The following is a 14,614-nucleotide window of genomic DNA, read 5'->3' as shown; positions in this document are numbered from 1 at the left end:
CTGTCCGTGCGACGGAGACAGACGGCCGGCTATCTTAATCCCCGCTTCAGCCGCGTTCGTCGCCAGCGCTCGCGAGCTTTTACCCGCGGCTAGAATGCGCGTGGTGATGTTATTAATTTGGTCTTTATACAGAAAATTACGGCAATGGCGACGACAAAAATCCGCGGAGAGCGTCCGTATAATTGTTATCACAATAAACATTTTAAAAAAGTTGAGGAGCCATTTCACTCTGTGAAGTGGATGATAAGCGAAGCTGTTTCGCGCATGGCAAGGAGATGACATGGTGGAGAACAGTTTGGTATGTAAGGCCAGGTTGTTAACATTCAATACGCAATATTAATGCGAAAGCATCAGATGCTTTATCAAACAGGAAAATTGACCGTCGGCGGCGTCAATCGATTGATGCAAAAAATAATCATGTGATGGCGTCATCATCACGTCCTAGATCGTCAAAACTTGTGACGTCATCATGGCGTCATATATCGTGATGTCACGTGATGACGCCATCACGACATCGTCGCTTTACACTGCTTCCGTAATTGGTGCGCCGATCATGGAGCTAGCGCAAAACCAGGTGAGGTGCAGAAAGCTTGCAGAGAAGGAGGGGGAGGATCAGCCCGTCAATCGAGAAAAAAAAGAACCTGGCTTTCGCCTAGGAGTTTTCTTAGGGGAATTCATTAGGGACAGTGTGGCTCTTTGGCATTGAGGCACTGCTGTACATCACGGCGTACAATGTCTGCTGATAACCACATAGATGTATTCAGAGTGTTATTTCATACAGTGCAATTTTATTGATCTGGTATTCTGTTTATTTGCTAGTGTCAAAAATAATCGCCGAAGAGGTTAATTCAGAACACTCAACTGCATGAGCCCTTATTTTTTCATTAGCGAGTGAAGTATGGAGTTCTTCTGAGATGATTTTTTCCATGAGATTTGCAATGAATCGAAATATTTCTAACCTTCATAAGAGCCCCATAGTAATATTCCGGTGCTTGAATGTTATTGCAATATGCTTCTGTAGTGCACTCCAGGATGTAAAATTCGCTGCTCCAGAGTGCTCCCAGATGCAAAATTATCTGCTCCAAAGTGCTCCAAGATGAAAATTTTGCTGCTCCAAAGTGCTCCAAAACGGAACTTTTGCGGCTCCAAAAATTGCTCCAAATCAGAAGTCCTCGGTAGCATCACTGCATTTGGATCGTAAATAGTAAAGCTGCAAATTGGCAGACATTTTCCAAGTATGCACACTGTACGGTGTGGTTTGGCGCGGTATTGCTGTCGAGTCAATGTGCAGGTATCATTTGAGAGGTATTTGGGCTGATGTTGCACGCTACTAGCACATCTGAGAGTGACTGTCAATATGCCCACGTGTGACCCAATCCAGTGACCTTCACTTGGCCTGTGCAACATGATGGCGCACAGCCATGTTATGTGTTGGTGCGAGGCCAATGCCCTTGATTCGCACATCTTTCCACGTGTGCAGTGCACATGGCTGAGCACGACACGGCCCATGTGGCTGCACATTAGGTATTGAAGGCCTTGCATGCTAGGAATGTGCAAATAGTAAATTTTAGGATCAAAGCAAATAGTGATTTAGTCAAATAATTTTGAATCGAAGAGTTTGAATAGTATATATCGCATATTGTAAAGGAAAATGAGCATATTTGTCATGACACAGCTTACCTGCACAATATTTTTTTTAAATTGAAACAAGGCATGTGCTAATGTCGTTCTTTTTGGTTCAAAGGGAAGTGGAAGCAACTTTGAATAGTAGCTCGATCTGAATTTCAGTAGGATGCTAGTGATAACCGGTGAATACGTTACGTTTTAAAATTTACTATACAGAGAGCATATTGCCACACGCGCTCCTTTCTTTCTATGCTTTATGTTAACGCCCCCTAAACGCGTTAATACTGCCTTGCGCAAACCGCGCCTGATTGTCCGAGAACGTTCCAGATTACTTTGGGTTGATCTGTTAGACTTGTGCGCGGAAACGTGAACAGCCAAGTCTTTTCTGGAACTAACCGAACCGAGTCTTTTCTGGAACTAACCTTTTCTGGCCACCGGCGATAAGGCTGGAATGTTCGATGTCGCATATATAAATGCCGACGCGCCTTAGCAATCAGCAGTTTATCGACGGCCGACACTCTGTTCGCCACTATCAGTGTACAGCGTGTATTGCTGTAGTTTTACATTCCGTTTCCCGGCCACAAGTTCGGCCAAATAAAGAGTTTCATCTTCGACACGCCGGGTGCTGCCTTCGTCGACGTCAGGACCCCATGACATCTGGTGTAGGTGCAGTTCGTCCATGTTCCGGATGCCCCCGTCAAGCCGTGAACGCAGCCCAAGTCGCAAAGCAGCCATCGACTCCAACGCCGAGCAGTGAGCAAGCCGCAGACAACAAGGTCTACCGCCAGAGTACGGGCCTCTACCTGAGAAGACCCGGCAAACCAAGACCCTGACCTCGACCACAGCGACAATGGCAGCCACTGTGCCGCCTGCCCCGATTCTGCTCCGGCAACCCAGGCGGCCGCCAACATTCCGCGGTTCGTCATTCGAAGACCTGGAAATCTGCATTGAAACATACGACCATGTCGCCACCTTTAACAATTGGAGCACCGAAGACAAGCTGCGTCACGTCTACTTCCACCTGGAAGATGCGGCAAGAACCTGGTTTGAGAATCGGGAGTCCTCACTTCAAACCTGGGACGTTTTCCGCAGCGCATTTCTGCACACGTTCACAAGCGTCGCCCGCAAGGACAGGGCCGTTTCTTTGCTGGAGACCTGGGTGCAGCTACCAAACGAAAACGTCACCATCTTCACGGAAGAGATGACTCGACTTTTCCGCCAGGCCGACGCTGCAATGCCCGAAGACAAAAAAGTTCTCCTGCTTATGTGGCATGTTAAAAACTTTTCGTGGGACTTGTCCGCCACCCGCCCATGACGGTCGCCGAATTCCTCACCGAGGCGACAACTATCTAAAAGACACTTGACACACGGACAAAACAATACAACCACTCTGAGCTGTCTGCCGCCTATTCCGAAGTGCAGTCGCTGGCCACCGACAACTTGCGCGAAACCATCAGAGCGATTGTGCAGGAGGAGCTGCGCAAACTGTTACCTTCGCCGCAGCATCAAGTGGGTTCAATCGCCGACGTTGTCCGCGAGGAAGTCCTGCAATTGCTTGGAATTCCCGAAGCACTGCAGGCTCAGCCAGAAGCGATGAGCTACGCCACTGCCGCACTCCGCGCCCGCGTCAGGACCCCACGCCGCCGCAATTCCATCGACAGCCGCTGGCCCCACCTCGCCCACCTGTCAGCCAGCGCTGCCCACCGAGGAAGACGGACGTTTGGCGTGCCCCTGACAACCGACCGCTCTGGTATCACTGCATGGAAGCCGGCCACACTTACTGCCGCTGCTAGTACCGCCAGATGGGCCTACATGGCTTCGTCGTCAATGCACCGCCTCCACAGTGTGGTGAGCTGCCACGCGACATCGCCGACTACTTGGCCACCACTGAATGGGCACCTCAACGTTCGTCGCGTTTGCCGTCGCCTGGACGCTACCGGTCCCCTCAGCGACGACAGCAGCGCAGTGGCCCGAAGCGGGGCCGTTCCGCAAGCCCATATCCGGAAAACTAAGGGCAGCAACTGACGGAGGTGCGGTTGCTGTACGACAAACTACCGAAGATCCTCCACCGACGATGACGACGCCGCGACGAAACCTTCAGAACACGACGTGAACCAGACAGACTCCTGACGACGCAACCTCGTGCACCGAAGAAGATCTGACGATGCGACATAGAAGCGGAACAAATCGTCGCAGCCGGGATCCGACGCCACGACCTAACCACAACGCAAGATGACGAACTAGCGACCTCTACGTTCTTATCGACAGCCACAGCGTCACAGCTCTCGTCATTACTAGAGCCGACTATTCCATCATCAGTGGGCCCTTCGCCACGAAGGTGAAAGTTAAGACTGCTTGGGAAGGCCCCGAAATCCGTACCGCTGGAGGCCATCCAATAAGGCCGTCCGGAGTCTGCACAGCAAGAGTCACAATCGATAATCGCACGTATCCTGCAAGTTTCGTAATCTTGCAACACTGCTCCAGGGTTGTCATACTTGGCATGGACTTCTTAAACCATCACGGCGCCATCATTGACTTAAGAACCAAGTCGATAACCCTATTGTCGGACAAAATGACACCGCCGGACACGAATCCATGTCAACATACCCTGAACGTGCTCGAGGATCAAGTTACGATTCCGCCTCGCTCCAGCGTCATCATTCCCGTCAGCCCCGAAAAATCTGAAGACATCGAAGGTGTCATCGAGAGCGATCAGCGTTTGCTGCTAGACCATGACATTAGCATCGCAAGAGGCATTGCTAGGTTGCATGAAGGAAAAGGAAGCGTGATGCTAACAAACTTCAGCCAAGAATACAGACACCTGAGCAGGGGCACGACGATTGCATACATCGAAGGAATCTTGGCCGCCAGCGATGCGTTCTCATTTTGAGATTCTGACGAAGCTACGACGAAGACCCCAATACCTCAGCCACCCTGCGACGTAAACCCAAGTCTTCCCGCTCGCCAACGGCAACAGCTTCGACGCCTTCTGCAGGAATACAAGGACTGTTTCTCGTCGTCATCGCGGGTCCGACAAATGCCCCTTGCTAAGCACCGCATTACACTCAAACCTCATTATAACAGTCACATATGCCACGAAAATAACTTCGTTACAGTCGACGACCGATTTTTCGGACGCCCAATTTTACAGCGAAAGCTGTTATGAGATCATTTCAACGGCCGTTTTTGGTGGCGTAGTTGTCCGCCGCCGCCGGTGTCCGTAACCACTATCGCTCGAAATAAGAAAAAAAACGAAATAAGAAAAATTTCCAGGATGGAACGGGGTTTGAACCTGGGCCCTCTGCGTGGGAGCCCAGTGTTGTACCTCAAAGCCATGCCGGTGCTTGGAACTGCTTTGCAAAACGACGCTATACAGGCTTCATGTCCAGAAGGAACCACATTAACATATGTAATTTAGTGTGGTAGAAGAGTGAAATAACAACCACGCATCACACAACGTGAATTCTGTAACCAGGCGTCACACAATGCGAATTGCGCAACGAGTGGGCTGTTGGATGCTCCCAACCCATTACAAGGGGCTCTGCAATAATTCTTCATCGTCATCAGGCACAACACTAAGAAAGTGCGCATAATGCCTTACATGTTTTTAGCGGGTACCACGGCTCTCCGTTGAATGACGAAAAATGGCATAGTGGCTGCTTCACTACTTCACAGAAATTATGATGATTTATAGCGTAGTGGGTTCCTCGCAAGGGCACTTGCATTGGTTTCCAAGGAAGCCCATGACCCCATCATCCATTTCCTCAGGGTCTCAATAAAGTTGTTCCTCCCTCTCTCTGTCTCTCTTTCTCACGTCGCCCCGCCACGGTGGTCTAGTGGTTATGGCGCTCGACTGCTGACCCGAAGATCGCGGGATCGAATCCCGGCCGCGGCGGCTGCATTTTCGATGGAGGCGAAAATGTCTGAGGCCTGTGTACTTAGATTTAGGTGCACGTTAAAGAACCCCAGGTGGTCAAAATTTCCGGAGCCCTCCACTACGGCGTCTCTCATAATCATATGGTGGTTTTGGGACGTTAAACCCCAGATATTATTATTATTATTATCTTTCTCACGTCATTGTATGTTATATTGCATGGTGGGAGAGTTAAATAGCGACCGGGCGTCACACAATGCGAATTACGCAACTGGTGAGCCGTTTAAAGCTTCCAACCTATTACAAAGGGCTGAACCACAATTGTTCATCGTCATCAGTCGTCACGTAAACAAAGTGCACATAATGCCTTGCATATGTGTAGCTGGAACCTCGCTTCTGCGCACAATGACGAATAATGGCGTTGTAGGTGCTTCCCAATTTCACAAATATTGTGATTTATGGCGTAGTGGGTACCTTGCTAGTGTACTTGTATTAGTAGCCCCAAGAGAGCTTACAACGGACTGTAGAAATGCCGCTCTTCCAGCTTTCGCTGTGACTGTGCTGCGCTTTCCGCGCAGGCCTGGCATTTTTTCGGACATGCTTGATAATTCGGACATTTACCCGGCACCCGGACATACCCTATAAGTTCAATGTATTTCGCAGCTCGAAATTTGGGACACTTAAGGACGGGCTGTTCGATATTTCGGACTTTCCAAGCGTCAGTCGAGCCGACTGCCAGCATTTTTTCGCGCCGCCATCTTGTTTGTTTATTTTTTCTCCAGTAGCCTCGAACCGGTGCTGGCCGTGCGCGCGGCCGCTAGCTCCGCTAGGGCGGCTACCTCGAACTGCTGGATCGAGGCTATTTCCGCATCAGCGTCGCTGCCGATAAATTTTTCTTTCTTCTCTGCTTTGACCGTTGGATTGACAGGAACGCATTGACTGACTTTTCGCCTGTGCGTGTGCCATGTGTTCCGCCTCCGCGTGTGTTGCCTAGCTAACTGCGCTGATTCATAATGGATAAGGGATCGTCGATGTTGTCGTCGGCCTCGAGAGCTCCGATGAAGCGCGGCAAGTATGTCACCATGTCGATGGCGAAAAAAGCTGCCATCGTCAAGCTTGTTGAAAGTGGCCGATCGCGCGCAGACGTTGCGAAAGAGTTCCATATTTCCAAACAGACTCTTTCGGACTACATCAAGAACAAGCAGAAGATTTTGGAGGCGGCGGAAAAGTCCACTGGATCTCGTCAAAAAAATCTCAGCCAAGGTACCTACACTATGCTCGAGGAGGCCCTACTCGTATGGCTGAAGTCGACAGTGGCCAGCAAGGTGCCCGTCTCTGGGGGCCTCCTAAAACAGAAAGCTGAGATGATGGCGCTTCAAATGAACATTGAGGGATTTAAGGTCAGTGACGGCTGGCTAAGGAACTTCAAGAAGCGCTCTGACCTCAGTTTGAAGCTGTGCGGTGAAAGTGCAGCTGTCGACCTCAGCGTCGTTGCGAACTACCGCTCTGAAAAGCTGCAGTCCCTTTTACAGGAGTACTCGCCAGACGATACTTTCAACTGTGACGAGACCGGAATATTTTTCAAGCTGATGCCAGAAAAGACTCTTGCCTTTGCTGGCGACCCTTGTCATGGTGGCAAACACAGTAAGGAGCGAGTTACTGTACTAATCGGTAGCAATATGTCGGGCACAGAAAAACTGCCGATGCTCGTCATTGGCAAGTCGAAAGCTCCGAGGTGCTTTAAAGGTGTAAAGTCCCTGCCTGTTTCGTACGAGGCCAACAAAAAGGCCTGGGTAACGCAGAAGATTTTTGAAGGCTATGTGAGAAGACTAGATCGCAAATTTGATCTAGAAGGCCGCAAAATTGTGTTGTTTGTCGACAACTGCGCTGCGCACGGGCACATAAACAACTTGAAGGGTGTGCGCGTCGAGTTCTTGCCACCGAACACGACAAGTGTCCTACAACCGATGGACCAGGGTGTCATACGCACTCTCAAAGTGAACTATCGGTGACGCTTGCTTTCGCGTGCGGTGGTGTGCCTCGACAGCGGAAAAGCGTACTCGGTTGATTTGCTTGGGGCACTTAGCATGCTCGCCGATGCGTGGAAGTCGATGACATCGACAACGCTGCGCAACTGTTTCCGCCACGCGGGATTTGTGTTGAATGGCGAGTCGGCCGCCTTGGACGAGGACAGTGTCGTTGACCAGGTGTCGGAAAGCGAGCAGCTTATCGACGACCTTCGCACTGCGGGCGTCGAGATTCCATCAGATGTCTCGTTTTCCAAGTTTGCGTGTGTGGACAGCGAGTTGGAACTTTGCGCTGGCCTCACGGATGAGGAAATCATTCGCCAAGTGCTTGCGGAGTCCGAGAGCGACGATGACGACGACGACTTACCTGCAACAACACAGCCGACGCAAGCTGAGCTGATGCAAGCGCTCGCAACTCTTTCGTCAGCTTACAGCGACACGACAACTCTAGCCGAAATGCGGGCGGACGTGCTCGCACGGAAGCGAAACATGGTCCAGAAGAAGATAAATCACTTTTTCCGCCCTCCGGCTCAATAGTAAGCAATAAAGTGAGCATTTTGGGGGCACATTTGCTTTTTCGGACTGCCCGATTTTTCGGACATTTTCGCGGTCCCTTCAGGGTCCGAAAAATCGGTCGTCGACTGTATATGCGAAAATTTGTTATAAATATTTATTCATAACACTGTATTTATGACAAGACTATTCTTCTTTTACTTCGCTATAACCGATAATTCGTTATATCCGTGTTCGTCATATCGAGGCTTCAGTGTATAACAGGAGAAAACGCTCGACCTCTCCGTCAGAGTCCCTACCGGGTTTCGACGCGGGAATGGGAGGCCATTAAGAAACAAGTTGACGAAATGCTACGCGACGATGTCATCCAGCCGTTCAAGAGCCCGTGTGCGTCTCCCGTGGTGTCGGTGAAGAAGAAGGATCGGACCCTACGTTTCTGCGTCGATTATCGTCGCCTGAACAAAATCACGAAAAAGGATGTGTACCCTCTCCCACGGATAGACGACGCTTTGGATCGACTCCACAACGTGAAGTACTTTTTGTCGGTGGACCTCAAGACCGGCTACTGGCAAATCGAAGTTGACGAGCGAGACCGAGAAAAGACTGCCTTTATAACATCGGACGGCCTGTTTAAGTTCAAGGTCATGCCTTTTGGCCTTTGCTCAGTAGCTGTGACTTTCCAATGCTTTATGGATACAGTGCTGGCTGGCTTGAAGTGGCAGATGTGCCTTGCGTACTTGGACGATGCCGTTGTGTTTGCCTCAAACTTCGACAAACACCTCCGGTGCCTTGAAGCTGTACTTCAAGCAATCAAGGCCTCCAGACTCAGCTTGAAGCCAGAAAAGCGCCGTTTCGTGTACGAGGAGCTCTTATTCTTGAGCCACGTCACTAGAAAATCTGGAGTTCGCCCCGACCCCCGGAAAACAGCTGCCATCGCTGCCTTCCTCCCGCCCACCGACAAGAAGGCCGTACGCCGATTTCTTGGCCTGTGTGCCTATTACAGACGCTTCATCAAGGAATTTTCACGGATCGCCGAGCTACTAACTCACGTCACAAAGAACGACGTGGAGTTCAAGTGGGGTACGGCACAAGTTGAGGCATTTCAAGAATTGAAACGACGCCTGCAGACGCCTCCGATATTTGTGCATTTCGACGAATACGCCGATACAGAAATCCACACCGACGCATGTAGCGTAGAACTTGGTGCCATCCCTGTTCAAAAGAATGACGGACTGGAAAGGTTATGCTAGCCGGTCGCTATCCAAGAAGCCAACTATTCCACAACAGAAAAGGAGTGCCTTGCCATCATCTGGACTATACCTCCAAGTTTCGCCCCTACCTGTACGGCAGGCCCTTTCAAAGTTGTGAGCGACCACCACGCCTTGTGTTGGCTAGATAACTTGAAGGACCCTTCAGGTCGCCTCTCATGGTGGAGCCTGAAACTCCAGGAATTCGACATTACCGTCGTTTACAAGTTCGGAAGAAAACACTCCGACGCCGACTGCCTGTCTCGCGCCGCCGTTGACCCACCGCCGCAGGACGACCAGGAGGATGACTGCTTCTCGGGAACCATAAGTGCCGACGACATTGCCGAACGACAGCGAGTGGACCTAGAACTCGGGGGCCTTGTTGAATACCTCGAGGGCAGGACCATCGTCGTTCCGAAGGTATTCATGCGGGGACTGACGTCGTTTTTCTTGCGCTACGGTGTTCTCCTAAAGAAGAACTTCTCGCCGCTTTGAGCCGATTGCCTTCTCATGGTGCCCTCGACATTGCGACCAGAGGTCCTCCGGGCTCTGCACGACGACCTGACGTCTGGGCACCTGGGTGTTTCTTGCACGCTAGCAAGAATGCAGGAGAAGTACTACTGGCCGCGCCTTTCTGCCGACGTCACTTGCTATGTCAAGATCTGCTGGGACTGTCAGCGACGCAAGACACCGCCGACTAGGCCAGCCGGACTTCTGCAGCCTATCGAGCCACGTGGACGGCCGTTCCAGCAAATCAGGATGGACTTACTGGGGCCGTTCCCGATGTCCAATACCGGAAACAAATTTATCGTCGTAGCTACCGACTACCTCACCCACTATGTCGAGACGAGGGCTCTGCCCAGAGGCAGTGCCGCCGAGGTAGCAAAGTTCTTCATTGAGAACATCGTCCTGCGTCATGGCGCCCCAGAGGTCCTCATCACCGACAGAGGTACGGCGTTTACTGCTGACCTAACTCAGGCAATACTGAGATACAGCCAAACAAGCCACCGCCGGACCACAGCGTACCACCCACAGACCAATGGCCTCACCGAGCGGCTAAACAAGACCATCGCCGACATGCTGGCCATGTATGTCGACGTCGAACACAAGACGTGGGATGCCATCCTTCCGTATGTGGCCTTCGCATACAACATGGCCATGCAAGAAACGACGCAAATGATGCCGTACAAGCTGGTCTACGGAAGGAGCCCGGCAATGACGCTCGGTGCAATGCTGCCAACCGCCACCGACGAAGACGCTTATTTGCAACGCACCGAAGAAGCTCGACAACTCGCCCGCCTGCGCATCAAGAACCAGCAGAGGGCCGACAGCCGTCACTATAAGCTTTGACGACGTCACATGGAGTACCAACCAGGTGACCGTGTGTGTGTCTGGACTCTGATACGCTGACAGGGACTTAGTGAGGAGCTTCTTCAACGATACTTCGGACCCTACAAGGTGCTCCGACGTCTCGACGCCCTAGACTACAAGGATATCCCGGACGGCATTTCGAACTCTCAGCGGTGCCGCACACGTCCTGAAGTCGTGCATGTCGTGCGCCTTAAGCCATTTTTTGCGCGTTAGCAAACATGAGGACTGTACTTTTTGCTTTATTATTCCACTTTCTTTGTGTATGCACTTCCATTTTCTGCTTAAGCATCGGGACGATGCCTTTTTCAGAGGGGGACAATGCCACACGCGCTCCTTTCTTTCTGTGCTTTATGTTAATTCACACGTTAATACTGCCTTGCTCAAACCGCGCCAGAATGTCTGAGAACGCTCCAGATTGCTTTGGGATGATCTCTTAGACTTGTGCGCAGAAACGCAAACAGCCGAGTGTTTTCTGGAACTAACGCGGCTACCAGCAATAAGGCTGAAATGTTCGATGTCGCATGTATAAATGCCAACGCGCCTTAGCGCTGAACAGTTTATCAACTGCCGACGCTCTGTTCGCCGCTATCAGTGTACAGCATACGTTGCTGTAGTTTTACTTTCTGTTTCCCGGCAGCAAGTTCGGCCAAATAAAGAGTTTCATCTTCGACACGCCGAGTGCTGCCTTCGTCGACGTCACGACCCCATGACAACATAAGCTCATATGACATGCTTTTAAACTTAAATATGGTTAATGGATGTGAAAGTAATATTGTATGTTTGCAGTAAATTGTTGCCTTGAGACAGTATGTTCATTTAAAGGGACACTAAAGGCAAATGTTAAGTCGACGTTGATTGTTAAAATAGCGGACCAGAAACCTCGTAGTGCTACTTTTATGAGGGTAGCAATGCGGGCTTGTTGGTCTGTCATGGTACTTGGATGTGGGCGCGAAAAGACAAGGTCTTCCCTTCGTCCTTGTCTTTTCGCGCCCACATCCAAGCTACTTTTATACCAAGGAAGTGCTTATTTTGAAATAAAATCACGTTTTAGTGGTCCGCATCGCGTTAGCGCACTTCAAATCACCCAGCTGAAATCAGTATTTCGCACGTCACTGCTGCCGTGCCCAACGCTGCCCGCCTTTACTGCGCAGCGGCGTGCACTGGCGGCGTGCACCATTCGAGCATCCGGCAACATCACGTGCATGCGGCATTTTGTTGAACCTTCTCTCAGAGCGACTTTCACGAGCGTGCAAAACACACGCGGCAGTACGCAATACCGAAAATACCGCTGAGACGCGACCGTGTGAGCGAAGCAGTGCGCCGGGCGAAGCGCAGTTCGGCGAAAACGGAACCTTTGAACCACGCGCGCCATTCCCCATGGCAACGCCAAAGAGGTTCTTTTTTCCATGAATCAAACAGAAACGAACAAGCAGCATTTTAATACGTCTCTTGATGCACGGAAGGTTCTTTTTTTATTGCAGCTAGTTTGATTACGAGTGATTAATTGTAGTCGAACTATCTCATGTCATCGGGATCATTTCCAAAGTGTGCCGCTCGTGGCGCTCATCGTGTGATACATTTAGCTTAATTTCTCAGTAAGTAGGGCACTGCTGTTGATAATATTGCTGTTTTAGACGTCATGCATTGAGCTTTCACTCTGACATAAATTGTTATTTGCCTTTAGTGTCCCTTTAACCTTGAAGTGGGGCTTCGCGGGAGTGTGGAGTTTTCCTGAATTGGTGTTTTCATGGCACAGCACTCGTTACACTGCAGTGAAACAACCTTTAGAGGAGGTCACATGCAGTCTAATATGCACCTATTCGTTCATTTCGAATACTTTGAAATTTAAATATAATTAAATTTGTATCAAAGAGAATTTGTATACTGTAATATGTGCACATCTCTATTGCAGGCGCTTGAGGCAAGCTGTTAAAATCGAGGTTTTAATGCATTCCCTGTGTTATGTTTTTCACATTGTCTGCGTAGAGACAAGGTGTACTTTACATATTGAAGCAATGGACATCCCATGCGCTTTCTGCTTCTGGCAATGCCAGCATTGTGGCGGCTAGTGCTCACAGTCGTTGAGTGAACCACGAGCCCGAAAGCTTCATGAAGTAGTGAAATCCTTCTATATCTCGTGAATGCTTCCCTTTGCGAGCTAAAGTGCATGATTTTGTAGTGACCTTGTGTTGTATGTTTTCCCAGATAATACTTAATGTACAAACGTGGTATTACTGTATCATTGCAGCATAGTTAACATGAAGCAAGTGACTTATTCAGGCACATATGCTGGGTGCTGCTGGACATCATCGTAGGAGAGAATTAAGCAGAGCATGGGTGTGTCTGTTACAATGTGCCATTTAAGTGGATGCCATCCAAACCTTTAAGCCACAAATGCTACCAAACGCTTTGGCTTCGTGGTTTTCCGCCTCTTGCATAATTTGGCCAAGTCATTGCCAAACTAAGAGTAATGAAGTGTATTTCAATAGTATGGCAGAGCTAAAACTTCCTCCTGGGGATGATGTTAGCTGCAATTGTGATGTGTTGTGCAGGCCTTTCGCCTTGAGTGACTTTGATGACTACGAGAAGCATTTCACGGTGATGAACTACACTGAATCTGGACCACAGCAGGTAAGTCTGTTGCCCAAGTGGTGAAGTTGTGGGCAAAAAATGTTTATTGCCCATCTTGTCTGCAACTGACTTTTTTATGCTGTGTGTAAGTGACTGTGATGGCTAAGCATAAGAACCAACATTCATGGGGTTTGGTACTAGCGAAACATCTTTCCACGAGTAGGCCAATAAAGAAGAACCCAAGGCAGGAAGGCACACATGGGAGCGCTTACTCGTAACTAACTTTATTTGAAAGCACACACATTTAACACCCACGTGTTCTTGTAATGATGACAAGTTTAGTGCACTTAAAAGGAGTAAGAAAATGCGGTCACGTGTTAGTTTGTCTGCTGTGTTACAAACGTTAAAAAAAGTGAAATTTCGCTGTCATGCAAAGCTACTAAATGCATGCCAACAGCACCCATGCTCAGGAGAGTGACGAGCAACATGCGAGTATAGATTCCCTTCTAGTGAGCTCTTATGTCCTGACAATCTTAAATTGAAGCAGCTGCCCGTTTGGCAAACATTGACATGAGTAAGCAAAGTGAATTCAAAGGGCCAGTGAGCAGGCACCGGCTTTTTTTTTTTACACCTCCCAGACAAGCTTGCTTGTTCATTCAGAAGGACATAGTGATCACATTTTGTGGATATTACAGCGCTGCGCAGACGCTCTATATCAGTTACTTCGAAAAAAAAAAAAAACCTAGACGCCTCAAAGTCATCAGCAGAAAGAGGAGGCACAAGAAAAGAGTGTCACTCGCGACTAATTTATTCACAGAACAGCAAATATATAATTTTCTTCTGCAGAAAATATATAAGCTGCACTACACATGCGCGAATGGCACTGCCTCACATAATCATTACTAGAGACAGGACTTTAGGTAAATGCTTCTTTTGTTCCTCGCTCTCCTATCATGCCATTTTGGTATATGAGCATGAATTAGAGGTTAAGAAGGGCTTTTATAGTGTTTTTATAGTGCTTTTAAATGCCCACCTGTGGCTTTTGTGCCTAAATGCTTACAAATGCCTATAAATGCCTATTTTCAAAACCGAAGGAAAGAAGATGGCTTTTAAGGGCTCGCTTTTCTTTGTTAGACACAATAATAATGGGAACTAACAGACAATAATGCCAAGGAAAGTATAGGAGATGTTATTTGTAATAATTGGAGTATAAATGTGAAGAAAGTAAAGTGGACGAAAAGATAACTTGCCGCTGGCAGGGACCGAACCTGCGACCTTTGTGTCCGATGCTCTACCACTGAGCTACGGCGGCGGTCATCCTCTCGTCCACTTTATAGGGTTTATATGTGTGCAGGTCACTGCTCATTGCACGTCACTCTAATGTG

At 49.2% G+C, this 14,614-nt stretch overlaps 1 protein-coding gene across 3 annotated transcripts in view; it reads left to right on the top strand.

The window, feature by feature from the left end:
• LOC119402446 (tubulin--tyrosine ligase-like protein 12) overlaps positions 1 to 14,614 on the top strand; it is a 301,835-nt gene that overhangs the window by 188,913 nt on the left and 98,308 nt on the right. For all 3 annotated transcript variants that reach the window (XM_049418643.1, XM_049418642.1, XM_037669599.2), the window contains one exon: positions 13,211 to 13,289. In XM_049418643.1, the coding sequence (XP_049274600.1) occupies positions 13,211 to 13,289 (79 nt within the window). The remainder of the gene's footprint in view (positions 1 to 13,210; positions 13,290 to 14,614) is intronic.

Source organism: Rhipicephalus sanguineus, chromosome 8 (genome assembly GCF_013339695.2).
Source record: "Rhipicephalus sanguineus isolate Rsan-2018 chromosome 8, BIME_Rsan_1.4, whole genome shotgun sequence".
In the NCBI taxonomy this organism is placed as follows: Eukaryota; Metazoa; Arthropoda; class Arachnida; order Ixodida; family Ixodidae; genus Rhipicephalus; species Rhipicephalus sanguineus.
The sequence above is the reverse complement of the archived record's forward strand: the minus strand, read 5'-3'. Positions and strand labels throughout refer to the sequence as shown.